This window comes from Epargyreus clarus, unplaced genomic scaffold (assembly GCF_041222505.1).
Source record: "Epargyreus clarus isolate Ecla_fem2 unplaced genomic scaffold, WU_Ecla_fem_2.2 ptg000021l, whole genome shotgun sequence".
Classification (NCBI taxonomy): Eukaryota; Metazoa; Arthropoda; class Insecta; order Lepidoptera; family Hesperiidae; genus Epargyreus; species Epargyreus clarus.
Window position 1 is genome coordinate 14,716,914 of NW_027332228.1, and position 13,238 is coordinate 14,730,151.

At 35.1% G+C, this 13,238-nt stretch overlaps 1 protein-coding gene across 2 annotated transcripts in view; it reads left to right on the forward strand.

Annotated features, from left to right (window-relative positions):
- Cds (CDP-diacylglycerol synthase) overlaps window positions 1-11,314 on the forward strand; it is a 28,334-nt gene extending 17,020 nt beyond the window's left edge. For both annotated transcript variants that reach the window (XM_073085020.1, XM_073085019.1), the window contains exons 6-10: window positions 4,686-4,852; window positions 5,335-5,487; window positions 8,189-8,317; window positions 8,696-8,830; window positions 9,619-11,314. In XM_073085020.1, the coding sequence (XP_072941121.1) occupies window positions 4,686-4,852; window positions 5,335-5,487; window positions 8,189-8,317; window positions 8,696-8,830; window positions 9,619-9,735 (701 nt within the window). In that variant the 3' untranslated portion in view covers window positions 9,736-11,314. The remainder of the gene's footprint in view (window positions 1-4,685; window positions 4,853-5,334; window positions 5,488-8,188; window positions 8,318-8,695; window positions 8,831-9,618) is intronic.
- The last annotated feature ends 1,924 nt before the right edge of the window (window positions 11,315-13,238 follow it).

The window sequence follows — 13,238 nt, forward strand, 5'->3', positions numbered from 1 at the left end:
TTAAAATCAACTTAAAAGCAAAAAATAGTCTTCAATCTAGAAGTCAATTAAGGAACAGTAAATAGTATAATTGTGGAAAAAGTGTGGGGTGCTCCATTTATCAGGTTCGAAAAGCGCCCCACACTTTTTCCACAATTATACTATTTGGCTCAAAAAATACTGGACCGATTTTAAAAATTCTTTCACCATTCGAAAGCTACATTATCCACGAGTAACATAGGCTATATTTTATATGAAATATATTTGATAAATAGATTTTGAGGCGGTACAAAGATTGCCGGGTCAGCTAGTATTAAATATAGGTAACTAAATGTAGTCTATTCCATCAAATAGTAATGGGAGAGACATCTATAATCGACTTTTAACAGGTTCGAAGTCATGTCTAAGATTGGCAACGAATGTCACATTTAGGACTAAATTAGAGCACATATTTGCCTTAGTTCCCGCACTCTTGTAATCAGAACTCAGTAGTAAAGTAATATAGTAAATTTGCAAAGTGTTCCATTACTTTTTATCAGTAAAATACCCCAGTACTTGAAATCAGAAATGTATAAGTGACTAGATTTTTTGTTTACGGAAACATCTACTGATTGAATTCCTCGCGGCCCAATATGTTTCAATATTTCCGGCATAATGTCGATAAGATGATCTATAACCGCAATCTGAGTTACAAACGTCGGAACGCGTACAACTCCCTAGCCACGCCATGAGCAATAACGACGACATATTTAATCCTATTCACGCATAACTGGGACGTGAATGTATGGGAGTGTACGATAAACGTGATACCAATTGATGGAGCACGGTTTCTCAAAGTTATAGCCAACGTACCCCTAAAAGTAATTCGAAACTACGGGGAACCCTTTTAAAACTTAGCACAGATAGGACTAAATATAAAATTTTAACGATAAGAATCTCAGTTATACAGAGCAATTATGTGTTACTTATTAATGCAATAGGTGGGTCCGTCTTTTTTTGTCCGAAAGAGAGTCGACTTTATGATCCATTGGACATAGTTAAACGAAAGGGACCCAATCCATATGAAGTCATATTGTGAATTGGATCCTTTTCGTGTAACTAAGTCCAATTTTACTTTAATTAAATTTATGTTAATTTAATTAATTAATTTAATTTTATTATTATTTAATTTTATCATGAGTGCTGCGTGAAAAGAAGCAGCCGCCTTCACGTAATTGTTTTGTACCCCCTACAATAAACAGGCGTACCTAAAAGGATACGTGTACTTTGAGAAACGCCGCGATGGAAGAACAAATATAAGCGAGTGTAATTGAAGTTTGCGACGTTCAATTCGTATCGTAACATTCCTTAACTCGACTATTATTAACACATACTTGTGGACGCTATATTTATATCAAGTACGGAATCCAAGGGATTTGTATCGTGCGATAAGTAGCCGCCTGTGTGGAATTGTTTGTCTTAGCTTATTCTATTAATAGGCGAGTTGAGCTGTGTAACGTATGTGCTCGGTGTTTGATCTGAAGAGTATGGCGAAGTGGATTACTTTTTATGTGGTCGATTGAACGGATATTCTTTCTATTTGAAGTCAAATAGCTCCAACAGCTAATGGTTAAGGCCTCGTGGAACGCCTATGATACTTCTAAAGCCCGTTTTGCAATATTTTTAAAAGACATTTAATAACAAGTTCCTTTTCGAATTGTTTGTTTCGACGCTCCCTTTACTCAACATTTTTAAACTGATCATAGATAAGATGTATAGATCTATGTGATAGATAAAGGAAATGGCGTCTATAATCAAAATGAACGCTATTCTTCTGTGTTCAGTTAATGGTAGATCTTTATGGATAGCTGTGTACACTAAATATTAGTATGAACTAGATGGCTGAATCACCCGAGAACTTTGGGATAAAATTAAGTTCAGTACTCTAGGCGTTGTCTATAATACTCCTATAGACTGTTTTTCCTTATCAGAGACTCTAATAACAATGAACAGCAGAATACAGCGGAAGTTCTTTAAAAAGTATCGGAAATATATAAGGGTAACCTTTTTCAAAAATGCGATTTACGTCAAAGAAAGTCAGGTACCTACACGATATCCGCGTTCGATTGAGGACGGAAGAAATAGGGCGATTACGTTTTTTTTCTAAAGTCAATGACCGCTTATCATTTATAGGACCATCCCGTGCCCTACTGCCGAATTCCGTATTTATTCTACGGTGATAATAAAATTGTCAGATATGTATTCGGATGTGTATTAATATGAGTGAGACATTATAGATTAGGAAGAACGTCTGAAAGATTGTTGTATTTCTCACGGTGTTAATTTTTATCAGTGATATCGTTTTATAAGATATGATCAGCGAAGGTATCTATTTGACATAATGTCTTAAATGTTAACAACGCCATCTATTGTTATTTTTGTCTTTTTTCCTTTCATGTGGGTTTGTGTCCGCGTGCAGGTCCGGTCCGCTCGCGTGTCATTCGCATCCTATCGTTCCATAGATCCTTTTCCTGTCATGTAAGCTACACGCGCGCTGAACGCCAACAGACTCCAGCGGGATTATATATGCACGCGGTCAGTACGGATGCGGTATACAGTATACACCCGCGTGAGAAGAAAGAGATCCTCACGTACTATTTCAAGTAAACTTATTGTATTACTAGTCTGAAGGTGGTAGAACCCTTTGTGGTGCGTCTCCGGCGGCACCACCGCCACACCTATTTCTGCGACATAACAGTAGTGTTAAACGTTTTCTGTGTTCTGGTTTAAAGGGTGCGGTAAGGGAGACATACTTTTCCGAGGCGTTCCAGCTTAGACCTCAGGAGTAGCAGCGCATTTGTGGCCGACCTCAGGTAGGAATATCTAATCCTATCTGGGGTTGACTACAGATGTCCATAGGCGGCAGTAGCCACTTACCATCAGTTGAACTGCATCATCATCATCATCAACCCATTACTGTCCCACTGCTGGGCACGGGTCTCTTCTCATAATGAGAAGGATTTAGGCCATAGTCCGACGCGCTGGCCAAGTGCGTATTGGTTGAACTGTATGCTCGTCTGATACTGCTGTATTATAAAAATGTTGTTTTTTAGCTTCCCTACGTGGTCGCTTTAATTATAACGCAATAAATTTTATTATTATCTCTTCTCTAAATGCAAAGCGTCCCATCCATTGTTCTTAAGCACTGTAGGAATGGAGATGGCGTCTCGCTTTGTTTTAAGAATAAAATCATAAGTCTAATTATAATACATTGTTTACCCAACAAAATGTAACACGTGTGAACACAGCTGTTGTTCCAAATTATTTTTGGAAGAATTATGTGTGGATTAGTTCCATTACTTCTATGTTTACGGTTAAATTGATTGATACGTTGTTAACAAATAATGTATGTGCGATGATAAATGGGATGATTACTTATAAATTTTATGCGCCTTAAATATAATTCCTATATCACATATACTAGTTTCATTATGACGCCCCTCTGTACTGTACCCTCTCCTTTTACCGCACCCGTCTTAAATTAATTATCAATATTCAATCTATCCAATGTTTTGTCTACCATAGATTGACTTTAACAATTATTTAATTGTCAAATTTCGATCTTTGATCAGTAATCATTGGATAGATTCATTATTAACAACGGATGTTAGCAAACTGATGGTAAGTGGGCGGCGTTACTCTGGACTTCCTTACCATTCCCATCACCCATACTATGATGTGATAGCTCTAAAAACAGAAATATATATGTGATAGTGGTAGTGCTTCCGAAGTTGAAATACTTTTGAAATATGAAGGGAATTAGGGGTTTCCAAGGAGTTATTTTTACTATATTTTAGTCTATTCCTTTTTAAAAATAAAACCATATTTCTGCAACTAATTAACGTACGTTGCCACTAACGAATTTCATTATAATTTCAAAACAATGCAAATGATGTTGATTTCGTTCACCTTATTCATTGTATGCAAATAAAGCTACTAACTAGCCCACCGAAGTTGAAGCAACATGTAACGTTCGAATTTTTGTGAAACCGGTTTAAAAGACCAAATGACTATACGGTGTAATGACCAATCGACACGCGTGACACTGATTTGGAGGCGACACTGACACTGCTAACTCTTCTAGGATTCCAGGTTCGATTTCGGCAAAAATAATTTACAGGCAAATTCTGTTTAAAAATGTTGCTGTTTAACATTAAACAAACTATTCATCACTAATTTGTAAAATATTTTAATAGTTTTTCTAGTCTTCTTGATACTCGTACTTCACGGGATCTATCGAATCTTATCTATTTTCCTTTGCCTGTTATGTCATAACGAGTATGTTGATAGGAATAATTCAAATCAGGGCTCATGAACATGACACTAGGATTACGTACCCAAAGACCTCTGCCCGTCCATCACAGAACATGTCCATAACTAAGATGCTTATATTGCTTGTATCATAATATAACGTTGGTTGCAGCAATATTGTGTCTAGGAATCGCTGTATTCTGTTTGGAGGGTCTGGTAAGGGAGACATACTTATCTGGGGTTTTCCAACTTACTCCTAAGGGGTAGCAACCCATAAGTATCTAACCTTAGGTAGGATCTTATCGTATCGGGGGTTGATTACAGATGTGCATGGGCGACAGTATTCACTTACCATCAGATTGACTGCATGCAAAATCACTTACCATATTTACATTTATGAATGTTTTTGCTTCCAGGTCTCATTTGGTTCATAGTGCCCGTGTCTATGATAATATGCAACGACGTGATGGCGTACGTGTTCGGTTTCTTCTTCGGCAAGACGCCGCTGATCAAGCTGAGCCCTAAGAAGACGTGGGAGGGATTCATTGGCGGTGGTGTGTCCACGGTCATCTTCGGACTTGTGGTGAGTTGATGTGATTGAAGAATTAAACATACTGTCGTTGTCTACATATTTCTGTTCCACTGCTGAGCACGAATCAACTTTCAGAGTGAGACTGGCTTAGGCCGAAGTCCCACTACGTTAGCCAAGTGTGGATTGGGTAGATTTTACACACTTAAGAATTCTTTTTTTCTTTCGCTTGAAGAAAGTTGACTTCAGAAGCTTCTTATTTTATCAGTCCTTTATATTAATTAAACTTGACAATTCGAGAAAAAAGTTACTTCAAATATTCAAGCGAACATCAAAGAGTTCTAAATACGTCATTAATCATATAACACTAAAAATCAGAAGGTTTATTTTAGAAGCTTATCATTTTTATCCATCCCGATTATTATTTTAAAGTGTAGAGCTTATACTGCATTGAAAAATGTATACTACCAAGCTTCACAACATTGAAATTCTTGTCTTTTCCCCTTTAATTACTTTCTTTCTTTCCTTTCTTCCAGCTTTCGTACATGATGTCTCAATACCCGTACCTGGTGTGCCCCATCGAGTACTCGGAGTCTTTGGGCCGCATGACGATGGACTGCGAGCCGTCCACGCTGTTCCGCCTGCAGGAGTACACCACGCCGCAGTTCCTCCAACCAGTTATGAAGGCGGTGAGTTTGTTGTTGTGTAGTTTTCGCCAGATGAATATAGCAAACGAGTTGCTCATGTCACAGGAGAGATAGACGGTAGAGATGTGCCGAGTCAGGCCGACTCGAGTCAGTACTCGGGTACTTACATAACCTCGCATACTCGAGTACCAGTGATACTCGAGTACCATTGATACTCGAATACTGACGGTACTTCTACATTGACTAACAGTCTTATGTACAGTCACGAGCATAAATATATGACTATGGGCAGATTAGCAAAAATATCTGACCCAAGAACGAGTTCAGTAATATCTGCCAGCAAGAACGCAGCAAAAATATCTGACATTAATAGGCAGCAAAAATATGTGATGATAACGTTGATCAAATAATTGTGACCACCTTACGAAGCAAAAATATCTGACAATATTAATCTATTCACTTTTGTTATTCTGGCTCAAAATACAACTCGAACGTCAAGCCGCGTTCTTTTTCTTTTTAATGCTAAGTCATAAAATCGTGTCAGCCAGTGACTTTATAAATAAGAACTTATTATTATAAAAATAACACATCATGAAAATAATACAAAATAATTAATTAAAAAAATACTATAATAAAAAGAAATTGAATTGGTTTCTAATAATACACTATTAAACAATTCCGAAACGTTACACGGCAGCGTTGGATAAAAAGATCTACTACCCACTTTTTAACGATAAAAATATATATAAGCGATATCAAAAAGATAGAACCTATTTCTCCGATAATATTGCTAATTGTAGAACTTGGTATTTCTAATATAAATAATTAAAGTTACATGTATCAATTAACTGTTGCGGTAACTTCATTTTTATATTTTTGTCTTATCAGAATATTCGTAACCATTTTAGTTTAATAATATATAATCTACTAGTTTTCGCCCGCGGCTTCGCCCGCGTTAATAAATATAACATACTAACATACATAAAACTGAAAATTCGTACCTTCAACTTTGCTAAAGATCATCACTTGATCAAATGCATAGTTTACGATTCAATCCTTATTAATATTGTTTGTTGTACTAATATTGATGTTTTGGGTCCAAAAGATCGATTCTCCGATTAATCGATCTTAGATCGCCATCCCTCGTTCCCGTGGGATTTCCGGGATAAAAACAATCCTATGTCCTTTCTCGGGTCTCAGACTATCTTTGTACAAAATTTCATTAAAATCGGTTCAGTGGTTTAGGCGTGAAGAAGAGACAACCAAACAGACAGACAGACAGAGTAACTTTCGGATTTATAATATTAGTAAGGATATAATATTGTAAAAGTCGTAAGGACATATTATTTTTGTTGTATACAAGGTGAAATTGCAGCTTTTCCCATAATTTGTCATCTAATCCCAGAATTTAATCCGTATAAGGGGCACTATCCGATAGTGGAATAATATAAGATGTGTATTTTTTTTTTCAAAATGAACTCGTTCGATTCCCGTATATAAGGATATTTTAAATAATTCGCCACCAGATGTTTACTATTTTATAAAAATAAGTATACCCTAAAAACTAATGATGCAGTATTAGTTTTTATCAAAAATTGCCTCGTAACACCTTTTAGCATTTTTCGCTAATCCTTATAGATTCGGATTTGAAACATTCACCCTGTTAAAATACATTAATTATCCTGTCTTTAACCCTGTTTTTTTCTTACTAAAATAAAAAAATATGAGAAAATGTTTATAACGTGTTTTTTACTCATATTCTTTCTCCGGAAAATACATTGGCCCCTTTGACCAGTAGGTTGATATGTACATCAAAGATATTTATAAATTATGTCAGATATTATTGCACCTTAGTTGACGTCACATGTCATAACACATGTCACAATTATTTGATCAACGTTATCATCACATATTTTTGCTGCCTATAAATGTCAGATATTTTTGCTGCGTTCGTGCAGGCATATATTATTGAACTCGTTATTGGGTCACATATTTTTGCTGATCTGCCCATAGTCATATATTTATGCTCGTGACTGTACCTTATATAGGCAAACGAGTGAATACAGCAAGAATTGTGCAAGTAACAACTTGTTTAATTTTGTTTAGTGAGTCCCTTTTTTTGCTCATCGTGCTATTGGAGTGTGTGTTACAAAGTACTCAAATACTTCATGCTAACGTTAATGCTAAATTAACATTGGGAATACTCTGGACTCGAGTTCTGACTCGATTCTTTTTTATATGAGTACTAAAGTACTCGAATACCAAAAATGGCAGACTTGGCACATCATTACTCCTGTGGAGTCGTCATTAGATGGTACCATTTTTGTTTGTGACTTTGTGAATCACGCTATCGAAGTTTTGTTGTATATACCTTGAAAATTTCGAATTGAAACTATTTGAGTACGACCACTACCCAGGTGTGATTACCTCGCCTGGCCATCATTAAGTGAGTATAGGTGTCTTCCTTACGACATCCGTAAAGGCGAAACAGGACATCGCTTGATATTACGTAAGGTGGTGTAGACATATATAGACTACTCAATTTTAAAAAGCAAACTTGTATACGAGGTGGTAAGTGCTCACGGCAAATCGACGACATTACACAAAACATTTGTTTAATGTCCACAAACAAAGCATTTGTGTAATGTCAACTAGAATTGCGACCAATTTGGATTTTAGCTCTGTGTCAAGTTCTTTATATGTTCTCATGACTTAAATTCTACGTGAATTTCTTTGATTTCAGCTCGGTAGAGACAAGATAAACATGTACCCGTTCATGATCCACTCGCTGGCTCTCAGCATCTTCAGCTCCGTGATCGGACCTTTCGGCGGTTTCTTCGCATCTGGCTTCAAGCGCGCTTTCAAGATTAAGGTAAATATTTAGAAGGAAAGATCTTATTTTGTCCAGTAGAACAAAACCGGGATAGAATTGCATTGGTTATATTCACTAGATTAGTGTAAAATTATTCTTTTTATTACAAAATTCGATGTTAAAATAATGTGTTAAAAATGTTTATTTTTTTTTGAAGTGCAATGTTTCCATAATTTTATAACACGCATCGTCATTTTTTTATTATTTCGTTACTTTGCCAAATAACAACAGTAGTAGTCTTCCGTTTTGTAGCACGTTTTGTCCTTTTGCTCAAACGTGTACCGGATATATTTTGGTTAATATGTCGATATCTACTACCAGACTGAATATAGTAATTTGAAGTTACTTTATTCATACATCTGTCTGTTTCGTTCCCAGGACTTCGGCGACGTGATCCCCGGGCACGGCGGCATCATGGACCGCTTCGACTGCCAGTTCCTGATGGCCACCTTCGTGAACGTCTACATCACCAGCTTCATCCGCACCGCCACGCCTCAGAAGCTCCTGCAAATGGTATACAGGGTGAATTTTTCAAATAGGCCTTCAGGGCCAAATCCGAAACTATAAGAATTAGCGAAAAATGCTGAAGAGTTACGAGGCCGATTTTGATTAAAACTACTGCATCATTTGTTTTTTAAAATAGCTTTTTCCCTAGCCGAGAATCGAACGAGTTCATTTTTTTTAAATACACATCATATATTATTCCACAATCTGACAGGGTCGTGTCAAAATATTGTTTATAGCACTCTGTGACCTAAACCCGCATTTTAGCCTCGCACTTCTGTGTCCAAAGTAGCCGATTTTTACACCGTACGAATATTAATACACTACCCTCACAGTTGTAAAAAATAAACATAGCTATGAACGTTTCATACTTTTAAATGCCATTTAAAAAATATATATACCTATTTTTTTTTTCTTATGTGCGTGTGTATGTCACTGAACGCATCCTAAACGACTGGGCTGATTTTGATGACATTTCTTGTGTGTGTTCAAGGGGACTTGAGAATGGTTTAGATTCACAATTTAGTCCGTGGGAAAAGGTTTTTGTAATTAATTTTTAATTCGTAAGTAGTTATAGAATCGGAAACTATGCATTTGATTAAGTGATGATCTTTAGCAAAGTTGTTTTGCAAAGCAAAGGGTTTGGGAGTTGGTAAGACCAATTTTCGACAGATGGCACCACTGTCATTCCAATGCAGGTACAAATTTTCCGTTTTATGTATGTCGTATTATTTCTTCAAAAAGCGGGCGAAGCCGCGGGCACCACTAGTATACAATAAATAATAATTCAATTACAGGTATACAACCTGAAGCCGGAACAACAGCTGCAACTGTTTTACGCCCTGAAGGAGTCGCTCGAGCACCGCAACATCCTGAACATGGTGCCCGACACGCCCTACGGCATCGAGGTATAGATCCCATACGACACGTTCCAACTCGTCACAACACGTTCCAACACGTCACAACACGTTCCAACACGTTACCAACGACACATGTGTGACGATGTACATGTTATATCTATGCGTGTTGATTGTTGTTTAGTTGTTGTTGCTTTAAGTCTTTACAACACGTTAAAACATGTCAACAATACAACATGTGTTGTAGATGTACTTGTATGACATGTTGATATGTAACGATTGAATAATTGTTATTCATTTGACTCCCATTTTTAATAATCAATCTGTCCATTTATTTATCCAAAGTTCGAAATTTTACAATTTCTAGTATGCAACAATTGTCCAATTTGAAACTTTGCTAGGTAAAACATCGCATAGATTGAGTGTTAACAACAACAACAACAACAACACGTAACAAAACGTTATCAACAATCAACATGCATGATGATGTTACATGTCAAATCCAGGTGTGACGGTAGTATAATTAGTTTTTTACTTGTCTTATTTCCTTTACCCATTGAGTAAGTGTGACTTGAAACGCAATAGTCCTCAGTAATGGCGACCATATCAACATATGATATAAGCCCTGTTCTATATGGACATGATTACAGATGACTATGGTGGCCAGTGATCACTCACAACGTGGACTGGATTGCATACTCATCTGATACTTTAACCTTTATAAAAGTCATAAAAGGTAAATCAGTTCCCATACATTTTGTATGGAAATAATCCATAGCAATGGTTACGTCGCCGCCGACGTCACCACGATATCTGAAAAGCGAAAGTTCAAAACGTTAGGAAAATATAATAAAAAAATAAGACAAGTAAAGGAAAATACTCATAAATTCCACATCTAAATGTAGTGACGTTTGTGCAAAGGCGACCGCTTCACATTTGACGGACAAGCGTCACGTGGTTTGTTAGTGAATGTATTTTTTTTGTTTAGAATTAAAATGTAGTGGGCGACTTTTGTTGTTTTTAAGGTTTTACTTACAAATGTATTTATTGTATTGTTTAGTGTATTTAAACACTTGTTTTATTGTATTGTTTACACTGTCAGCCACCAATAAACATGACTTTATTATTGTCAGTAATTTTCTATGTAAATTGATTTAATCTAGATTGTTATTAAAATAGGCGGCATTTATTTTTGCTTTTCGCTCGTTCTCTAATGTGTGAGTGAGAAGTAGATACAAAAATCGCCATTTTAGAATACAGTATTTATTAAATCGAGTTATACTTCTGTATACAAGTTCTCTATCTTGTTATATTGTATGAATTATGTATGTATAAACATTGAACCCACCGATGTGTATGTGTCGGTCTGTCCGTCAAGTGTGAGCCGGTCTAAGGTCGGACATATCTCGCAAATGTTCCACGAGAACAACATACATTTTGTTCTAGTCTTTGATTGTTCTGTCATTTACTTCGAAACTATTTTTATTAGTAAATATTTTGGAATTTGTCTTCATGTGATTAAGTTCTTAAATGAATAGGAAAATAAATAAAAATACCTTCTTTCGTTCAAAAATGAGTACGAATTTTGACAAAATAATTGTATTTTTTTTATTAACACCTGAATTTGTCAAAAAAAAAAAGACAAAAAAAGAAACATAATTCATAATCGATTTTTAACGCTTTATGATTTTTTTTTGTATTTTTCGTTGTCTTCAATCTGATTGATTTTCAAAATATTAATTAAAAATATGATTTCGAAGTAAAAGACTCAAACAATTAGAATATATTAAACATAGTATAGTTGTAGAAAATTTATGTCTATACGATTCAGAATCTATTTACGTAGCATACACAGATTAAAAATATAATGTTAAATTAGTGTTGTTGCCATAATTCATTTTTTCGCGCCTATTTTATTAAAAAATGCAGATATGTTTTAAAAAAAAAGTTGAGTTGAATGAATATAAATTTTGCTTTTATTGTCGTATGAAATTACTTTCGTATGATCTATATAAATGATCTCAATTTCTCTCAAAGGTAATTCCAAATAAAGTTACTATCGAATCACTTATTCACATAGAAAATTCCCAAAAAAAAAACGGCTTTTAAATCAATTATGGCATATAGTTTTAATTCAATAAATATTAGTGAATGGTAGAAAAATATTTATTGCTCTCATAAGCTAATAAGTTGAATAACTTGAACTAAACTTTAGTTTCTGATAGTAAAGCTTACGGGTACGGTGCGGTATTTTAGGGAAATTTCAGAGCAATTTAAAATATTATTATAATATAATATAAAATATAGAATGTTTCTATATATAATCTACCTACTCGCATGTTTATCTAAGTTATTTTAATGTGTTACATATTATATTGTATACCTTTGGGCTAAGACGCGTAGAAATGAAACGGCATTACATCGTAGCGTGTGCGACGACGTGTAAAGTTGCGATATCGCGTCGTGAAAGTTTACAACAAATAAAAAATCACGACACGGCGTCGTGCCGCTACACAACATTTTATCGAGGTACTTATGATGGAAATTGTTGATGCTAACCTGCGTTATATTCTTTTATTAACAACATTAATGATGAAACTAAATTGATGTAGCTTTCTTCAAGCATTTACTTAATATAGGCAAGATTAGAATACATCTAGAATGGTCCATACCTCCGAATTTCGGCTGGATCTATCATCGAAATTATTATTTCTATTACGAATGAGTTATGCAATGTTCGTCGTAGATTTTCACGACACGACCTAGTAACTTTACGCGACGTCCCACCAAGTCATGATTTGTAGCCGTATCGCATATATGTTAATTATTTAATATTCATATTTGTAATCCTAAAGCTAAAGTACAGTCGTTGAGAAAAATGTTTTAAAGTATGTCACGTGTAAGCTTGCGCGCTTAATATTCCAAATTATTTTTATTGTTCTAAGGTGCGTTTATAGACAGGCGGTTCTTGTTATGAAGTTTAATGACAACTTTTCCGATCCGGAAATCGGCTTCTATATAAACGCTCCTTGATAGGATAAGACAGGGAAGCTTGCATTTCTTTTGATGCCTTAGACTGAACAACAATTGACTGCTTTATCATGTGCTAAAATTTTATGAACATTTTTTCCAATTGTTTGAATCTATACAAATATGTATGTGTAATTATAAATACATTTTGTCTATTAAAATGTACCGTACGGTATATATATTTGGTGATTGGACAAGTTAGTTTATTATATTGCAACTCTGGTGTTTCCAATTAAATTGTGTTAAGTAAACATTAACATTTAATTTAGTTCTGTTGTGTTTAAAGTACTGTTTTTTTTTGTATGTAAATGCCCCTTCCATCCCGAACGCCTGATCATAGTTTTACGTATTGTTTTAATTACGTATTTAAATTAAATAAATGCGATATTTGTTTATATAAATTATCTGTAATGTTCACGCCCTGGCAACGACAATTTCTTATTGTGTATGGCCTATATCCACTATTAAATAATCTTTAAATAAACCATAAAACATTTAATTATTTAATAATTGTGGTTAGTATTTTTGTT